This window comes from Cladophialophora bantiana, assembly GCF_000835475.1.
Source record: "Cladophialophora bantiana CBS 173.52 unplaced genomic scaffold supercont1.8, whole genome shotgun sequence".
Taxonomy (NCBI): Eukaryota; Fungi; Ascomycota; class Eurotiomycetes; order Chaetothyriales; family Herpotrichiellaceae; genus Cladophialophora; species Cladophialophora bantiana.
The window spans coordinates 1541618-1558694 of record NW_015971582.1 but is presented as its reverse complement, the minus strand read 5'-3'; the positions used below and the strand labels follow the sequence as shown (position 1 = coordinate 1558694).

The 17077-nt window shown below is 53.2% G+C and overlaps 4 protein-coding genes across 4 annotated transcripts; 3 read left to right on the top strand and 1 right to left on the bottom strand.

Annotated features, from left to right (window-relative positions):
• Window positions 1-644: 644 nt before the first annotated feature.
• Z519_06211 (uncharacterized protein) lies at window positions 645-3838 on the top strand (the record flags this gene model as incomplete). Its single annotated transcript, XM_016763951.1, has 5 exons — window positions 645-1005; window positions 1101-1377; window positions 1434-2207; window positions 2393-2556; window positions 3498-3838. The coding sequence occupies 5 exons, from the start codon at window positions 645-647 to the stop codon at window positions 3836-3838; spliced, it is 1917 nt and encodes a 638-aa protein (XP_016620275.1).
• A 2978-nt stretch (window positions 3839-6816) lies between these two features.
• On the top strand, window positions 6817-8616 carry Z519_06210 (uncharacterized protein; the record flags this gene model as incomplete). Its single annotated transcript, XM_016763950.1, has 1 exon — window positions 6817-8616. One exon carries the CDS (start codon window positions 6817-6819, stop codon window positions 8614-8616), a length of 1800 nt encoding a protein of 599 aa, XP_016620274.1.
• Window positions 8617-9213: 597 nt separating this feature from the next.
• On the top strand, window positions 9214-10342 carry Z519_06209 (uncharacterized protein; the record flags this gene model as incomplete). The annotated part of the gene is made up of 2 exons (XM_016763949.1): window positions 9214-9705; window positions 9833-10342. The coding sequence occupies 2 exons, from the start codon at window positions 9214-9216 to the stop codon at window positions 10340-10342; spliced, it is 1002 nt and encodes a 333-aa protein (XP_016620273.1).
• A 1475-nt stretch (window positions 10343-11817) lies between these two features.
• Window positions 11818-13137, bottom strand: Z519_06208 (uncharacterized protein; the record flags this gene model as incomplete). The annotated part of the gene is made up of 1 exon (XM_016763948.1): window positions 11818-13137. The coding sequence occupies one exon, from the start codon at window positions 13135-13137 to the stop codon at window positions 11818-11820; it is 1320 nt and encodes a 439-aa protein (XP_016620272.1).
• Between the last annotated feature and the right edge of the window lie 3940 nt (window positions 13138-17077).

Sequence of the window (17077 nt, the reverse complement as noted above, 5' to 3'; positions counted from 1 at the left end):
AGCCACATCCTTAGTCAAGTAAGTCGGTCACGACGTGAAGCGGTCAATCCTTATCCGATACATTTTCAACGCCGATAATCTCGCCGAGCTTTCACTCCTCCAAATTAACCACCTCCATACTTTCAGTAATCACTGTTGTCCTGTACAATTTGAACCGCCTTGCGGGCAAGCGAGCTTTGAACATCTCATCCAGCTCCGCTGGGGTTCTTCCTTTGCTTTCAGGCCAGTAAAGAAGGTGGCAACTAGTTCCAGAGTCATGCAAAACGCGAATGGGCAAACATTATACGGGGGTATGTGGGGACGGATGGGCCGACATAGATAATGCAAGATACATACGGATGAGCCGATGGACTCCTCCACGACTTTGATCCTGGAACGACGCCCGAGCCGTGCCCAGAATCCCTATCAATTCGGGCTTCAATCTTCGGTGGAATTGTTTACCACACTTCGCCAAATGGGTGACTGTTGTCCTCGGTGTAGGCTGACGGCTCGTGATGCCGTTGGTTGGGAATAAAATGGGACGTTTCCAGACCTTGAATGTTGCCTGTACAACACGCCAGAAGTTGACAGCCCAGAGGAAGCCCGAGGAAATTTCCCCGGCCTTGTATGTGCTACATCATCTTCACGTCCGAGCAGTGAGCAATATGGGTGTGACGCCTCTTACAACATCAGCAAGGGTGCAGCCCAACTTCCTTGATGAGGACTTTGCTCAACATGTCCGTCCACTGTTAGAAGAACTTCACATTCCGGGACTGAGCATTGGAACCGTGGATGCGGGAAGAGTGTCAGCACAAGGGTATGGGCTGGCGAGGTTCCCAGATATTGAAGCAAATTCAGACACCCTGTACTATGTGGACAGCACCACAAAAGCCATGGTTGCGGCGGCTACTGGAGTGCTGATCCACGGCGAAAAGGAGGAATCCCACCAGTCACTACTGGCTACGCGAACGGATGGGCAACGACCATCCGATCAATGCTGTCGCGCAAGTTCCGACTCTGCGATGAGTATGTTGCTGCCAACATTACGGTTGAAGACACGCTGTTGCATCGCACAGGTGTCTCCGGTGCTGACTAAATGTATGGCGACTAGATGTCCAAAGATCCAGAGGCCATTGTCCAGGCGTACCAACATGTAGGGTACCTGACCAAACTCTTTCGAACGTCATGGCAATACAACAATATGATGTACAGCGTCGTGGCCGATGCATTGATGGTTGTGACATCGTTGGATTGTGGACGATTGCTGAAAAAGCTGATATGGGATCCACCACGCATGACTTCGACATACTGGAGACTGGAAGAGATACCGACACAGAAGCGACAAAAAGACCTGGCAAGAGCATACTACTGGGTTCAAGGGGGGAAACAAGGAGGAGGGTATTTTGTGCCTGAGCCATACCTTGAATTTGCCGGCATCACACCGGCTGGAGCAGCCATACCGTCGGTCATGGAATTCACACGATGGATTCTCGAGCTGCTCAACGCGGCCAAACAATCCAAGGCAGCAGCGAGCTCGAACAACGACGCGTCATTACCAAGGAGCTGTTCAAAGAGCTCGCCACCACTCGATCAATAGTACCCGAGGAGGGGACTTTAGACCATCATCGCACATACGCTCTAGGCTGGATGTTAGCCCCTCTCATTGCGGGCATCGAACATCCCATCATGTGTCATGGGGGAGGCTTGAATGGATTTGGCACACAGGTATACATCTTACCAAACGACGACTTCGGCGTGGTCACAATGGGCAACACCGCAACGTCAAGCAGTATTGTCGGGGAAATCCTGGCTCTCGGACTCGTAGCAAGGAAACTTGATCTGGACGCTGCAGAGAAGGACAAGTTTGTAGAGACATTGAGAGCAAAGCTGCCACCGGACGCGGCTCCAGATACTGCGGCGAGGGCGAAGACGGGGCCTGCATTGCCTGCGTCCGTCATGGACGAAGTTGCAGGAAATTTTTGCAATCCTTGGTCGGCGAATACGGGCATGATGCGTTTGGACGCTTCCGCGTCTCAATCTACGATGGTCTCGGTCAACATGGCCCCATTGTGTACCCGCCATGGATTCCATATTCGCAGCGTGCCAAACGAGATGAACAAAGAAATCAGTTTCCCTGCCTGGAAGTCGTACCGCTCGGCGCGCGAACCTGGAGTTACAAGCCGCTCCTACATTTGCGGCCGGACTATCAACAAGGCGTCCGACACATGGTCGGTGGACCGCACCGGGGCAAGGACAAACCATCTCTGTTCCTCGACACGGAGAACTAGAAGGGGCACGGAAACAGGGAAGATGATGCTCTCCGAGGCTTGCCGACGGGCCTAGAAAATTCCAATGAACAGTGCAGCTTGTGCGGAGAGGTGGTCTGGGAAAGCTATAGCTTGACTCGGCTTAGGGCTGCTGTCAAACTCAGCCATGAAGAGGCGGCCATCTGGGCGGGTACGACTTCTCCCTCATGTATTCTGGGCATGAGACTTCTGTCATCGCTGATTGATACTGATGGAGACGACGAGGCAGGCTGGGAAGAGAAGATGGTCTGGTTTACGCCTGTAACCAAATGTGAGTCGAGGGAGAGTGAAAAGTGACAGGAGAACGGGAGGAGGCTGAGGCTCGAGAGGGGGGGTGAGGCGAATATACTGGCTAAAAGCGGCGCGGTCGTGGTGGGTTTCATTACGAGGTAGTGAGTCCCAAAGGAGCTCCGAGCAATTCTTCCAACACTTTTCCTGCCCAGCAATTTATTGCCAATTGATCGCTCCGTCACGATGAGGGAATGAGGCTCAGCCCGTGAATCTAGACTCAAGCCTTACTCTGCCGTCATTCTGCAGCAGACACACTAAGAATGGTGTGAACCATGGTAACGACGTGGACATGTGACAACAGTATCTTCCAATGAGACAACTGTTCAATTAGAGCCCCCAATGGTGCCCTCGTGTTGAGGCGCCTCTTTCTCCTCTCTGTTTCCCCTTCCGGCCCAACACGAAGAATACTACGGTATTTTGAAGAACTCGGTATTTCCGTTACAGCCGCCTCGAACAGAGACTGGAGGACATGCAAGCCTCTCTCTTGGCCAGCCACTTGATGCCACGACGCTGCATGGCCCTGCAGTCTGCGCGCGTCGCCGAGTTTATTGAAGTCGTTCAGCTGACACCCCATCCTAGCTCTCGTCTCTAGCAGGCTGGGGATATGGATAAGACGCTCCATCCGTACACGATCATGGACGCCATGGCTAGGCGAGTTTGTAAATCGTTGCCATTCTTAGCAAATCGTACACAATGTCCAAAGTGTCCAGAGTGTTCAAAAGGCTCCCAAAAATGACAAGGCCGCGTCCGGAGGGAGTAAGACGATCCCATCCAAGTCTACCGCGCCGCTTAAAGACATGACCCAGCATGAACGATTCCGAGCAAAATTTGGAATCAAAAACGACGGTACCGTGCCTTGAAAGACCACTTTGGAGTCGAAAATTTAATGCCGCCAGCAGAGAGGTACTAATATCTCCGAAGGCAAATATGCAGACCAGGACCTTTGGCCACGAATTCAACAAGCCTACAAGGTGGAAACCGGCTATTACCAATTCGTTGCGACACTATCTTATGGCTTGCTCTGGTTGCAAATCGCCATTGGAGCCACGGTAACAGCAATCGGATCCGACAGCAATCGCCGCGCGAGACTAGCAGTTACAATTCTTGGGGCCATCAATACCTTTATTGCGGGTATCCTGACTTTCCTCAAGTCTCGCGACCAGCCAAACAGAGCACTTCAATTTAGAAATGGACTCCGGGACGTGTGTAACGAGTTGTGGCGCGCAGATGCTGCCTTGCGGGACCCCCCCTTCAGATTATGATGATCACCACACTGTGTTTAACACCCTTTGGGATAAATACCAAGCTGTATTGAACGAAGCCGATGCCAATTATCCAGACCTGTGGGTCAGAATTGAAAGTATCCTAGGGGTGGGCAAATCTCAGCAGAAAAATCAGCAAAGACGTATTTCCAACACCTCCTCCAGCAGGCGCTCTACCACCAGGATCTCCAGTAGGATCTCCAGCGCTCTTTTCAGCAGGATCTCCATCACGTTCTTCAGCAGGATCTCCAGAACCCATTTCAGCGGGTTCTCCAGCAGGTCCTTCAGCAGTTGCCCTAGCAGCAGGGGCTCCAGCAGATCCTCGAGGAGATATCTGAGGGGATGCTTAGGGAGGTGCTCAGGGAGGTGCTCATGGGGGTACTCAAATAGATATGATGGGGGAGATACTCGAGGAAGTTCTCAAGTAGGTGTGCTCAAGGAAATGGTCAAAGAATAGTTAAGGAAAAAGTCAACGAAGTCGTCAACGAATTCCTCAAGGAGACGATGCTTCTAGGCATGAATGAATAGGTAGGAAATGGTGAAGCCTCGGTCATCAGGCCTGCTTTGTTATCCTCCAGTTCATGGAAAGTTGATTGAACCGTGACTTACGTTCGCTCAAGGCAGCACTCAAGTGCAATTGGTCCTGTCTGCAGGTAAGTGCGGGAACGTACAAGCGGAGGAGGCGAGGCCAATGAGACTCGATTTCGCGCTTCTCAAGAGCAGACGCCCTTTGCAAAGGGTGCCAGCGAAGTCCCTACCTCGTACAGTATTGCTTGCCCTGAGCGATGATTAGCAACAAGCGAGCACGTCCCAGCCAGTCAGTCGTGGCGAAAGGGGCATGCTGGTGGTTTCTGGCCTCGGGCGATAAAGCCCAACCAGCCTTACCGCATCCTCCTGTTCCGTGTTCACCGAGCACGTTTTGCTATCAGCGCCGATGGGATTCTTGGGTTTGACATCGGTTGATCCCTTTTGGCGCGTCTTCCGGTGCGCGCCAGAGACAGAGACATGTTTCTGTCCTCGACTACCCTTCAAGTTCGCTTGTATGAATTCGAAACGGCGACGTGGGCGACTGCCTTTGCGTGAGTTCAGTCGAAAACGGGTATTTCCGCGCTAAAAATGACTTGCATTGCTGCATGGCGCAGGGGTAGTCCTGTTGAATCCAATGGATTGAGCAGAATGGGAAAGGGTGGGCTGGCTACCTTGAACGAGCCCCCGACACATGGTCATGCTGGAGGGGGTCTAGTCGGCGGGGGTGGTATCCAACGACGCAGTTGCCCTTGGTCTCTGACCCTCCTCCTTGACGCTGTGTTTCTTTCAGCTTTCCGGCGAGTCCGTGGTATGGTTGTAGAGCGCGTTTGGACGGGGAAGCGGTAAGGAGGATTGTGCGGTGAGATGTCCAGGTGCCACGACAGCAGCTGGGGGAGTGCACGAACTGGTGCTGACCAGTCACGAGGGAGAAGGAGGCAATGTCGGTTGCAGCCAACCGGCATGTCAGGATGTCGATAGTTCGCTAGTGGGATGGGCGAGGATGGTGGAGGAAGGTGGAGGATGGTGGTGGATGGTAGATGGGTGGAGGGATTGACAGGCGCAAGTAGGATGGTTGGTCGGGGGCCGGCAGGTGACTTTTTCCCAGAGACAATAGCTATACCCAGTAAATCAATTGTGTGTGTAGGGAAGAGGATTGGGTGCAACACCAGCAGCCCCAGGTGCGCGGCAGATGGGTAGAAGGGAGCAAAGGGAGCAAAAGAGAGAAGGGGGGATCCCAGAGCGTACCTGGGTACGACGTACCGGCGGTAGGCAGGCCTAGTAGGGTTTAGTGAAGGTTAGGCAGCCTAGCAAGCCCAGCAAGCCCAGCAAAGCCCAGCAAGCCTACCTAGTGAGTCCCTCCAAGGCTAACGAATGACCGACCGGGGCGCATCGGCCGCTCTCTATCATGACTGGTCGACGCGCTGGCAGCCTCGACTCCCTTGACGCCCACATTTCCTCTTTCTTGCCTCCTGGCTCACTCTGCTTCACACCCACTTCCATCCCAGTCTCCATCGGGAACCTATCTGCCCCTCCGTTGCGCCGATACTGTCCGCCAAGTCGTCGTCCGCGCTCCAATTCCTCTGCTGCTGAAACAGGAACAAAAAGAGAATGATAGCTGTGAGCGCGCTGGACCAAGTGGGACACCACCAGCTGTCATTCTAGACCACGCTTGACACTGTCGGTTTGGTCACCCTTTCTTCTTCTGAGTTGGCCCTGTATCTTCCTAACCCATCGAGGGGCCTGGAGGCTTGAAGCTTGAAGCTTGGGATGGCCATGCGGGTCGAAGCGATGCCGAAGCCAACACCAAGTCTGTGATCTACGGAGTATTACAAGGATACCGCCCTACACCATCTCGATTCAAAGTCTGCTGTTCTAGCGAGGCCAGCTCCGTCTTCTTCTCTTCAAAGCCGCTTCGGCCCTTATTACCATCTGCAACTCTGCAACTTCTGCGACTTTGCACCTCTTGTTTCGCCCCATTGTCTGTCTCGAGTCTGCCTTACCTTCGGTTTCTGTGCGCCGTGTCGGTCTTCAAACTTCCTGGTCGTTCCTTCATAAGGTCATCATTGGCTCTGGATTCTTCAGGCCCACTGTTCCTTCTCACCACATCCTCTGACTGGTGTCGACCGCCTCATCTAGATATACTTTTGGCTCTAATCTTAATCTTCCACAAAATCTATGGTAGCCTCCCAGACCTCCGAAATTTGAGCGCTACAGTGTTGCGACTGACATATCGGTGACATATGCTATTGTGCCACTGTTGGGCCTACCGGGGATAGCACTTGTCGATGCGAGCTTCCCAATGTCTATTGACCCTTTGTGAAGCCGGCACATTCTCAAGCCTGAAAGCGTCAGCATGACGCGAATCTCTGCAGCGTCATTCGCCCAAACCTGATGCTGTGTGGTCGGTGAATTTTGGGAGGTAGTATCGCTGGACCTTGCAATTTCGCGATATGCCTTCTCCCAATCACAGAGCCAAGGGTTCGGGATCTTTGTCTTTGGCCAGTACGGGTGCTGCTTTGCGCCGTGGCGACCTGAAGATATCTGATCCAATTCCCTTCGATGAATCCGGACTCTTCAGCAACACAAGCACCGTACCACCATCCAGACATCCCTCGGGACAGCGACATAACGACACCACATGGCCACGGAAAAGTACGGCGACGCAGGACGTCCATGTGCGACATGTCAGTGATGTCCCGCCTCACGCGCGTGCTCGAACCTCTGCCGGGCCGTCACTAATTCCAAGCTCAATGTCTTCAATTCCTTCAAAGGCATCTTTGAATCAGAAGAAGCCTGGGGGATTGCGCGCAACCCTAAAACGCATGTTCTCGAGCAAGAAACACAGGTCCGTGCCAACCGATACCAGTGGATTCCATTACAGCGAGACTGGACATCTCAAATCCGTCGCAGAGCAACCAGTTCGATCACGACTGGACTCGGCTCCTCCGTTGGGAGCAGATTTTACCTCCCGAGGAGCTGCACTGACCTCGCATTCCACCCCGTATCCGCAATTTGAAGCTGTTCACGAGAGCTTACCGCCTCCTCCGCGGCGCGGGCGTCGCAATACTTTGCCTAGTCTGGTGTTCAGTGATCACCAGTCTAGTTTCTTGCAGGCAGTCGTTGATTGGCCTGTACCGCGATCCTCTCCAGTGGAAAGTGGAGCGAAAGATGAATGTGTCTCGGACCGTCAGTTCAAGCGACGATCTAAGAGCGCAGATGCACTCAACGAACTTGTCCATCGAGGCTCTGTTGAGCGTCCTTCCACTCGCGATCGAGCAGGTGAGATCGCTTACTGGCGCAACAGCGCCATTCAAAACCCTGTGCCTGTTTATAGCGGCCAGTCGATCTCGGTGAAGGCCACGCACGTCCTGGGGCCCGACAATTCGGTGGCGGAATCAGAGCACGATCGTTCCATCGTAAACCCCATGCAGACTTTTGACTTTGGCCTCGGAAGTCCAGAACATGACGAGATTGGACTAGAGCAGAGGGTTAATACTCTTGAAATCAAGCTCTTCGATTTTGAATTTGCATTGGCCAAGCTCCAAGGCAACGACCTGCCGAATCCACGGTTGAATCCAAGACCATTCAGCCGAAGCTCGATACGCGACATATTCCAGCAGAATGAGACAAGCCTGACGTTGACAACGGAATCGTCAAACGATTTGAGCTACCTTTCTTCTGGTGGAGTCCAGGATTTAACTTTCCTGTCTTCTCCTGGCGAGTCTCCTTTGCCTTCCCCAGAAGCCGACGACATGTTCCGTCCTCAAAGAGCGAGCAAAGCAACGACTGCCACAATCAGACCCGCGACCGCGCGACGACGATCACCCAGACGCTCTCGGGGGACTTCGCCGTCCTCGATTCACATTCCTCCAGACAAGTTCGAGGCTCTGTTGGACATGATGAAGGAAGAAAAAGCGGCTCGACAAAAATTGGAAGAGCAGGTACACGAACTACAGAAAGAGATGAACAGCTTGAGGACTCCGGTCTACGCCACAATTAGGGAACCATATCCGACGCCTAGCCCTGAGTCGAAACAGGATTCATCTGGCACACCACCTCGAATGAAAACACTACATCGGACGCATCCATTTCTGTTAGACCCACCTTTACCACAAGAAATTTCTCGTTTTAGCGGCACAGAAGATTCAGATGTTGAGGAAGGCTTTGAGGACGTCTATGAAACCCCGCGGGAGGAGCAACGTGATAAATTTGAGACAACGAAGGATTCGCAGGAGGTGGCAGTTATATGAGCGGCAACTGATGATTGTGTTGCATTGTTTGACTTTTACACCCACACACACATTTTCTTTGGCTTTCTCGATGCGCTTCTCTTTGGACTTTGGCATTGGAAGGCGAAACTTGGCTCTTCTGGCCTTGTTTTGACAGAGGCAATCAGTTGCACGGGCCTATGCATTGGGAAAACTGTTTACATGAGATACCCACACAGGTGTGATGAAGGTCTTATGAGTAGCGGGGCAACAGCGTTTATGTACGAATACGTTCGGCCTAAAAACGGGCGATCTGTTTGAGTATAACACAAGCAGTTTGGGAAATACTACGACGTAGGATAGGATTAAGAGACAAGTTCAGTAGGGCACTTGGGGTCGGCAAGGCTGAGCAGTCGCGCCACAAGGCTGAAATCGAGCTCTCGGGTTCGCCAAGTGAAACCTACTTGTACATACCTTGTATGATGTTCAGGTCCAAAGCTGCAGACGGTCACAGACAGCAGTGAATTCTCGCATTTTCTCAATGCCAAACATCATGGCTTGATATTCCTTCCGTGCTTACTCCTTCGACACTGATTCACTTAGGAGAAGTCCTGAACACTTTCATTACTGTTCTACAAGATGTCTACGTCTCTAACGCATCTCCTTCCTCCCACTCCAGCTCAACCTTCGAGCAAAGCCCGCCTGCTCACGCCAACCACCCACCCAATCCCTCTGCTCCCGTCGTCGCTCGCGACCCGCTATAGCTACATTCACACCGCGCTCATTCCGTTGTACTACTACCTCCGTGCTCCGTCGCTTGTCGCGGACCCGTCCAACACTTTAATGAGTGATTTGGGAGTTGTTGCTGCGTTGCAGTGCCTGTTCTGTGCAATCTGCTTACCGCCTGCCGGGTCTTGGGTGTCTGGTACGCCGGGCGGCCCGATTGTGGAGGGGACAGCAAGTCCAGGGCAGAAGCATCCAAAGAGTCCCAAGGTGCCTGGAAGTGTGGGTGCAGGAAGCGTGAGGAAGAAGAATCTGGGAGCAGGGGCTGCGAAGGGCCATGGTCATGGTGCCGGAAAAGGAGGTACCGCGGCAGCAGCTGCGGAGGGGAGCTGGAATGCGAGAATCACGGTGAGTCTTTTCTTCACGTGTACAATTTCCATTGCGTCTGTATTGCTTGGTGGCACCATCATTGCTCCTGTTCATCATCTACGGCTTCCCATGACTGTTCGAGATTGAACGACTGACACTGAGCGAGGTACAGCCCGCACTCTTCTCCTTAATCCTAACGCTCACTCTTCCACCCCTCCCGCTCGCGGTAATCGCCCTCGTCCTAGGCGCACCCTTGTACCCTACCTCCCTCCTCCCCCTCACATTCCTCCTCTCAGTACACGTCTCCCTGGTCGGTTTCTTGCCGCTATTCTACACCCACGGTGTCTCCTCCCTCGCCTGGCGCGACGTCGCAGCCGCGTGGCTCCCTTTTGACACAGCAGGCGTATGGGGAGGGACAGTGGGAAGCTTTATTGGGGGATGGGTGGGTGCCATTCCGATGGCGCTGGATTGGGATCGCGAGTGGCAGAAATGGCCTTGTACGGTTATTTGGGGGGTGGTGATAGGGTGGACGGTTGGTAGGGTCATCACGAATGGGTTGGGATGGGGCAAGGGCAAGAGGATTGATTTAAGCGAGAAGGAGGAACCCGAACCAGTCCATGACGAGAGTCTCCCAGTGGGAGGCGTGAAGAGGACGGAGGGGGACAAGACCGAGTGAGCCAGTGGGTTCAAGCAACCTGTTACTACAAGAGACGAGAGTCCAAAGATGGATCAAATTCCAGTCTACAAGACCGCAAAGTGGCATGTAAACCCTGGCCTGAGGGAACCGGTCACCGTTCACCGTCTCAAAAACGGACGGTAGCTTTTTACACTCCCAGCACGACGGTCTTCTGATCAGGACGCTCTACAAACTAGCGACCAGCGTCACGCTCCGAGCCGGATCCATTGATCTTCGCCGCACCTCCATGCCGAAGACCTGGCTGGAGCTGAGCACGCTCGCGGACAATGGGTCCATCTACGGTGTACCTACGTGGGATTGCAATCCTTTCGGGACCGAGTGTGCGTTTGGCCATAGCGGAACCTCCCCGGGGTAATCACCTCCACGAAGGAAGGAGATCGAGAGGGGGCGAAGGGGGACATTGCAAGACTGACGAGCACCCGCCATGGGTATGTACAGGTCCTGGCGCTGGCAGAGTAGGCATGGGTCCCTATGTAGGTATGGGCATGCGATAAGGAAAACAAGGAAAGACGAGCGCTGTCCATCGCAAAGTGCAAGGAATGACTCCAAAATGGCTGCGTGTGGTCCGGTGTTAGCTGCACCTGTACCGTAGTACCCCACGAGGACATGCCACGCAACAACACATCCAGCAAGTACTACTCGGCAAGTACGAGGTACTCGTTTGAAGCGTTCAAACAGCCAGCTGGAAGCAAGCGAGATTGCTTGTTTGTTGGTGGAGTGGAGGGAGGGGGAGGGGTTCTTTATCGAGGAAAATCAGAAACTCGAATTTGGATTTGAATTTGGCATTGATTTCGACTTTGAATTGTTTTTATTTCGGCTATTCCAAAATCATAGCGAGGGTTTATTGAAAAGATTCTTTTTGATCAAGGCACCCGAGATGAGTCTGATCATATCTCAATCTCAGGGACGGTTCATTTTGGCCGTCATCCACTCTTCTCTATCTCAAGGGGTATCAAATCCTCCTTCCAATAGTAGTATCTCAAATCCAAGTTCCCTCGTGCGGGCCGCGGCACGCTTCGTCGTCAGCCTTGAGGTTTTTCTTCTCTTCCTTTCCAATGAAACCCATTGGCACCAGTCCAACGAATACTGCTTGTTGCATTCCTTCCATTCCAGCTCCAGGTGATCTCTGAACTAGTGTTACATGTGAAATGGGTTGCGTTCAGCTCGCTTTCTCTCCAAGATATTTGCCAGCCCCGTTGATGCGTCAATTTTGCATACATCCCCCGATAACGCCGTTCGCTATGCAAGACAGAGCACCTCTCCGCACGAGTAAAGAAAAATGATTGCCGTAAATGAGAGTATGGTAAGTCTGAGACTTTAGATGGCATGAGTCGTTGGCATCAGCTTTGTCATCAGCATCTGGGTCGATATTACAACTCTTCTGTAGTTGAATTGTGACGTGCTCGCTTGCGTTTTCTTCTGGTTGTCGTGTCGTCAACAACATTCACAGCCTCCTAGGCTGCTTGTTGAACAGGTGTCCTTCCCATTCGATAATTGCTCGCAGCAGAACTGAAAAACCTCGCCATCACACTGCCGACGCTGGAATCCGCCTTGACCTTTTTGGCCGGCTGTTGACTTTCGCCTTGAAAGCTTGTCTGATGGCCTTTCAGGCTGGGCCGCGCTACCGAGATAGCCTTGCCATGTGCACTGTGATATGATGCGTCAGGGCTCTGAGTCAGGTCGACCACCACAATGCTGTCGTCAATGTTTGATGATGCAGTGTACGGCGTACCTCGAGAGGTCGGTGCAAGAGAGGAAGATCGAGATCGTGATGATGGGGCCAATGAGGAAGACCGGGAGCTGCTGTGGCTGTGCATCGTGCCAGGTCTGCTAGATGGAACTAGAGGCGGAAGATCACGAATGGACGGCGGTGACACCGATCGATTGCTGCCATGATGACGGAATGGGGATGGCCATCGTCGATGGCTTGGAGCAGGTAGCGACAACGAGCTGTTGTTGGCCTTGTGCCTTGGATACCGGCCGCCAGCTAAGTCCTCATCGATGCAGGAAGCAGGGGAATCGTATACACCGACCGCTCTGGGAGGAGGGGTGGCAACCACAGGTTGAGCCAGCTCCTTGCGTGGCAAAGGTGGCACAGACATTGCAGAATCGTAAGAGGTCTGATGAGAGTGCCAGTGTCGATGGCAGCTGGTCAGTTCTTCTTCTTCCTGCTGGAGCTCCATCTGGAAGCGGATGGGGGCGAGGAATGGCTCAAAATGGACAAACAAGTCCTGTTCTGTCACTCGAGTGTCGAAATCCAGCAGGTACAGCAATTGTCTCTCCATCAGGTTCACCTCTGCCAGTCCGAATCCGAAACCATCGAACCCCTTGACCGTTGAGTATCTTGCCCAGTGTTTGTTCTTGGGGCTCGAATCATTCAAGTTCTTCGCAGCCAGGATCAACGACGCAAGAAAGATACGGTGGACAGTGCATCGCATTCCCTTAGCGACAGGTGGCAGTCTAGATCGAAGACGGGCAAGGTAGACCAGAGACGTCATTAAAGTTGGCACCTGAACGGCAGACCGGTGGACGAGGGAGCTGATGAACTGTTCCAGGCTCGGTAAAGGAGCGAGAGCGGGCTCTGCTGAAGACGGGTGAGGCGGTGTCGACGGAGGAGTAGGCAATGAGTCTGCGGGGGGAAGAGGCTCTGGATCACATCGAATGACCTGTGAGGCTTGCTTTGCAAGGTGCTGAATCATGTACGTCCGTACAGGTTGCCGCACAAATTCTTCCAGCGCAGCCCTGTTCTGGGCCAAGGTGTATTTGGACTCCATGACGGACCTGTTTGCAAAAAGTCGATTTGACCCTGGTGGTGAGAGGCGGAAAAAGATGAAGGGAGTGACTTTGAGGGGAGGCACGTCCGAGTGTTTATGGAGTGGCCTTCACAATTCTCTCAGAGGTTTCAAAGGCTGGTTACGAAGCGAGTGGACTGAAGTGAAGTGACAGGCCTCTGACACAAGCGGGGAGGGGAGGCTGGTATCCAAGATACTGACTGGGCCGATCTTTGTAGACTTTTTCACCTGGCCAGCAGGAGAGATTCAGAATCCGCACAAAAACCTGTGCTGCGTGGGATATATCGGGTTATGGTAGTCCCAGGCACGGCCCAGGGATGCAGCTCCTGATGTTTGAGAGAGAGTCTCGTAGTATCCAAGCGAGTTGTTCTCCTGAAAAGTTGTACCGGAAGTGATGTCGCAACTGCAGCAGAGTGGGTTCAGCGTCTGCAGCTAGTGGATAGGCGGACGATAAACTCCAGGTACAGAGTACAGATATGGTGGGATGGCGTGGAACTGCGCCGTTGGGGGGTATTAGGGTTTTTTTTCTTGCCCTGGGTGGCGCAGACAAGGATTGCTCGGCTTGTCAGGGGTTGGAACCTGGAGCAGGCGGACACAGCGTCGTTCCCTCGGCTTGTCTGTCACTGAGGAGGGCTAGTAGTAGGGTGCGCTTTGGGCTAGGATGCGAGCTCAAGGAGGCTTGCAAGAAGTGGGGAGGCCGGCCCCAGATGTGTCAGGGAGGTGGGAGGCGACAGGGGGGTGGTGCTTGAAGCTGGTGAGAGCTCAAGCTCGGGCCTTCGACACTGACGAAGGTGAGGATGAGGATGGCGGATGGAGGGTGGAAGAGAAGGTGAGTTGAGGTAGCGATGAGGTGGTGGTTTTTATGAATCGGATTGAGTGAAGGTGAAGCAGAAGGGCATTGCCACAAGACCCGTTATAGATTGAACGGGCGCTTGCACAGACCTGGCAGACCCTGAATGGTAACGGCTGCAGGATGCGGCCAGGTCTCCAGGGCCAGTGGCTAGAATCGCAGGCGAGTTGGCGAGATGGTTCTTGTTTCGCCCTGCACTGGCGGCTGGCAGATAGAGCGAGTGGATTGGGCCGTGGTTTGCACAACTGGGAGTCTGAGCGATGCACGATGCACGCCTCTTTTTATGGGGATGCAATGTGTGCACTGACAGGGCTTTTTATTCCAGATGGACCGATGGAGTCCGATCCTTTAGAGTTTATCTACGTGGACTGTGAGCGTGTCGCTTGTGTCCTCCTTGCTGAAGTCCTACTGATCACTGGCCACTAGTAGTGCACCCAATGATCAATTCAGTTGACTTCCTACACATGTGCATGAGAGCGTAAAAGCACAAAGGGGGGTTGACTTGTTAGGTTGGTGATGGACATTGGAAGCCCCGGGAGCTGCATGGGGATGGCGACATGCACTGTAGGTAGGTACTTCGTACTCGGTAGGTACCCAACTGACTTTTTGGGTACCAGTAGCTCGCGGTCGGAGTGCCCATGGCCCATACCATAGCCCATAAACCTACCAGCCAGGGCACCGCTCGGCGCTGATCCAGCTGCCATCTGCCATCTGTCGATAGTTATTTGGCCGTCCTTGCAGCTGCCATCTCCCTCCCTTTGCCCCGTTACGCGTTACGCATTACGAGCCAGAGTCAGCTCCTAAAGTACTGTACGTAGTACTGTAACTCGGCATGGTAGTTTCTTTACGATTCGCCTGGCCTTCTGCTAAATCATCTCGTATCTCTCAACTCTCGACTGTTAGTGCTGCTTCACTCCTCCTCTTCATTGAGGTGGTATCATTCTCCAAGCATGGCCACTTGACACGCCCTTGTGGCCAAGTGGTGCCCACCCCACGAGCCATTGATTGGCAGAGAGGTCGAGACACACGCCTGACACGTCTCATACACTTTAGGCACCCTCTCGACGCGCTTCAGGGGCTCCCCAGGCCTCCCTCTCGCGTAAGGTCACTGGCCGGTCGCTTAACGTACATCACCCGTCAGCGGCATCATTTCTTTGGCTCGTCTGGTGACTGGTGAAACACGTCTCTCCCTTCGTTTGCACACCTCGGCCCCTCCCCCCCTAAAGACGCGCGACTCGCTGCAACAGCTCACATTTCGCATCTCGACCTCTTTTCTTTGGTTCTGTGTCTCCTGCGGGCGAATGCCTCGAGCCACTCCAGCCCGGCCCATATTCTGGGTCAGCTTTCTTTGTCCCGGCTTCCGCATACCACATGGTCTGACCTCCTGACAGTCTCAGAATCCCTTCCCCAGCTTGCACTCGACCCCTAGTTGCCACAATCGCTGCCGCAGATCACCCTACACCCACCTGAAGGGCACAGCCACGATATGACCACTTGGCCACCTGCCTGCACTTCCTCTGCTTCCCCGTGACAAGCGACTCGCCGTACCACTCTCCTCATCTGCCACCGCCATCTTGTTAGTCAATCATCCACAGGAGCGTCAGCAGACGGGCACTCGTGAGGCCATGAGAATACGCCAGTCCACTATTTTCCAACGCTCGGACTTGGGAGTAGTGATTCTTCCCACGAACTATCTCTGGATCGCACATTCGAGCTTCTCATGACCACGCAGAGCAGCCGCATAGAGATTTAGCCATCACCAATTGGCCAATCGACACTAACTGCGTCCATGTGAGAAGAGCCAACCTCTGGAACAGTGTTACAAATGATGCTTGCACACTGGGTCATCCTTAGAGGGATGGATTGCCCTGTCTGCGACGTGGCCAAGGATAACACAACGTCGACAGAACGGGCTTCAGGGCCGATGATGACGATGATATGAATTAATATCTAGACTCTATTTCGACCAGTCTAAAGGTAATGGAACGAGAGACGAGACCGTCGAGAATCCTAACAGTGCTAGGCCTACCTCTATCGTGACAACTTTGGCACAAGGCGTCCTCGGTTAGCTATCTTGCTCGGCCAGTATCTCCTTCTCACCCTGTTATACTCACCCAACTCACGTCCGACGGCATGAGCACATCTTTAAGGGCAGTGATTGCGTCCCGAATTTGCATAACTTTAGTTCTAGGTGCCCCTCATCAAGTCCATGGGGTCTTTCACTGCCTGTAGGATACTCGTCGCCCTTACCTCGATGCGTTGCAACCACGGTCGATCAGACCAAGAAAAACAATGATCCGAACCTGGGCAAGCGCGGTGAGCATGTCAAAGGCTGGGAAAAGTGCAACGTCGAGCGCAGGGAGAGGACACCCAGCGAAGCAGCCAGATCCGCAGAAACCTCCTGAACGGTCTACGGGCTTTGAAACTCAAGGTCCTTTTGGGCAAATCTGGCGAGGGGGAAGACACTGGCGGTATGCGTAAAGAGAAGAAACCAGGGCTGACATGACGATTGAGCTTGGTGGTCACAATTGTGAATCATGTTGATAGCACTTGCAGAGAATTATACCATGGGTGCCACCTTGTCAGCATCCTCTACCTGCTGATAGGTGACCAAAGGCACCATGTATACTGAGTATCAGGTAGACAAGACACATGACAAACCAACATCCAGCCTGATTGTACCAGTGTACTAGCCCCCAATCTACTTGGTGATCGTCTGCAATTAATTGATTCATGTGCCTGAAAGAATCAAGACTGCCGAGTGTTGAGAGGGGTGGGAGAGAGGAAAGAGGGTTCCATCTAAATCACATTTCGGCAGGCATGCGAGACCAAATGTTGATCGTACCCTCATTCATTCAACCCCGCAACCGAGATCTATCTCAGCTTGCTTGAGACATGGGGCATCCCGGGAATATGGCGACTCCGAGATGGGCACCAGACGTCCGTGCCAAGGGGAAGTCAAATCTTGACCTGGCGAGCGTAAGGTCTCCCTTTTCGCTGTGGGCTTGAATCACACAGTATATGAATGAATGGACCTCGGCCAGTAAGGTATCCCGAGTCTCGGACTCGCAG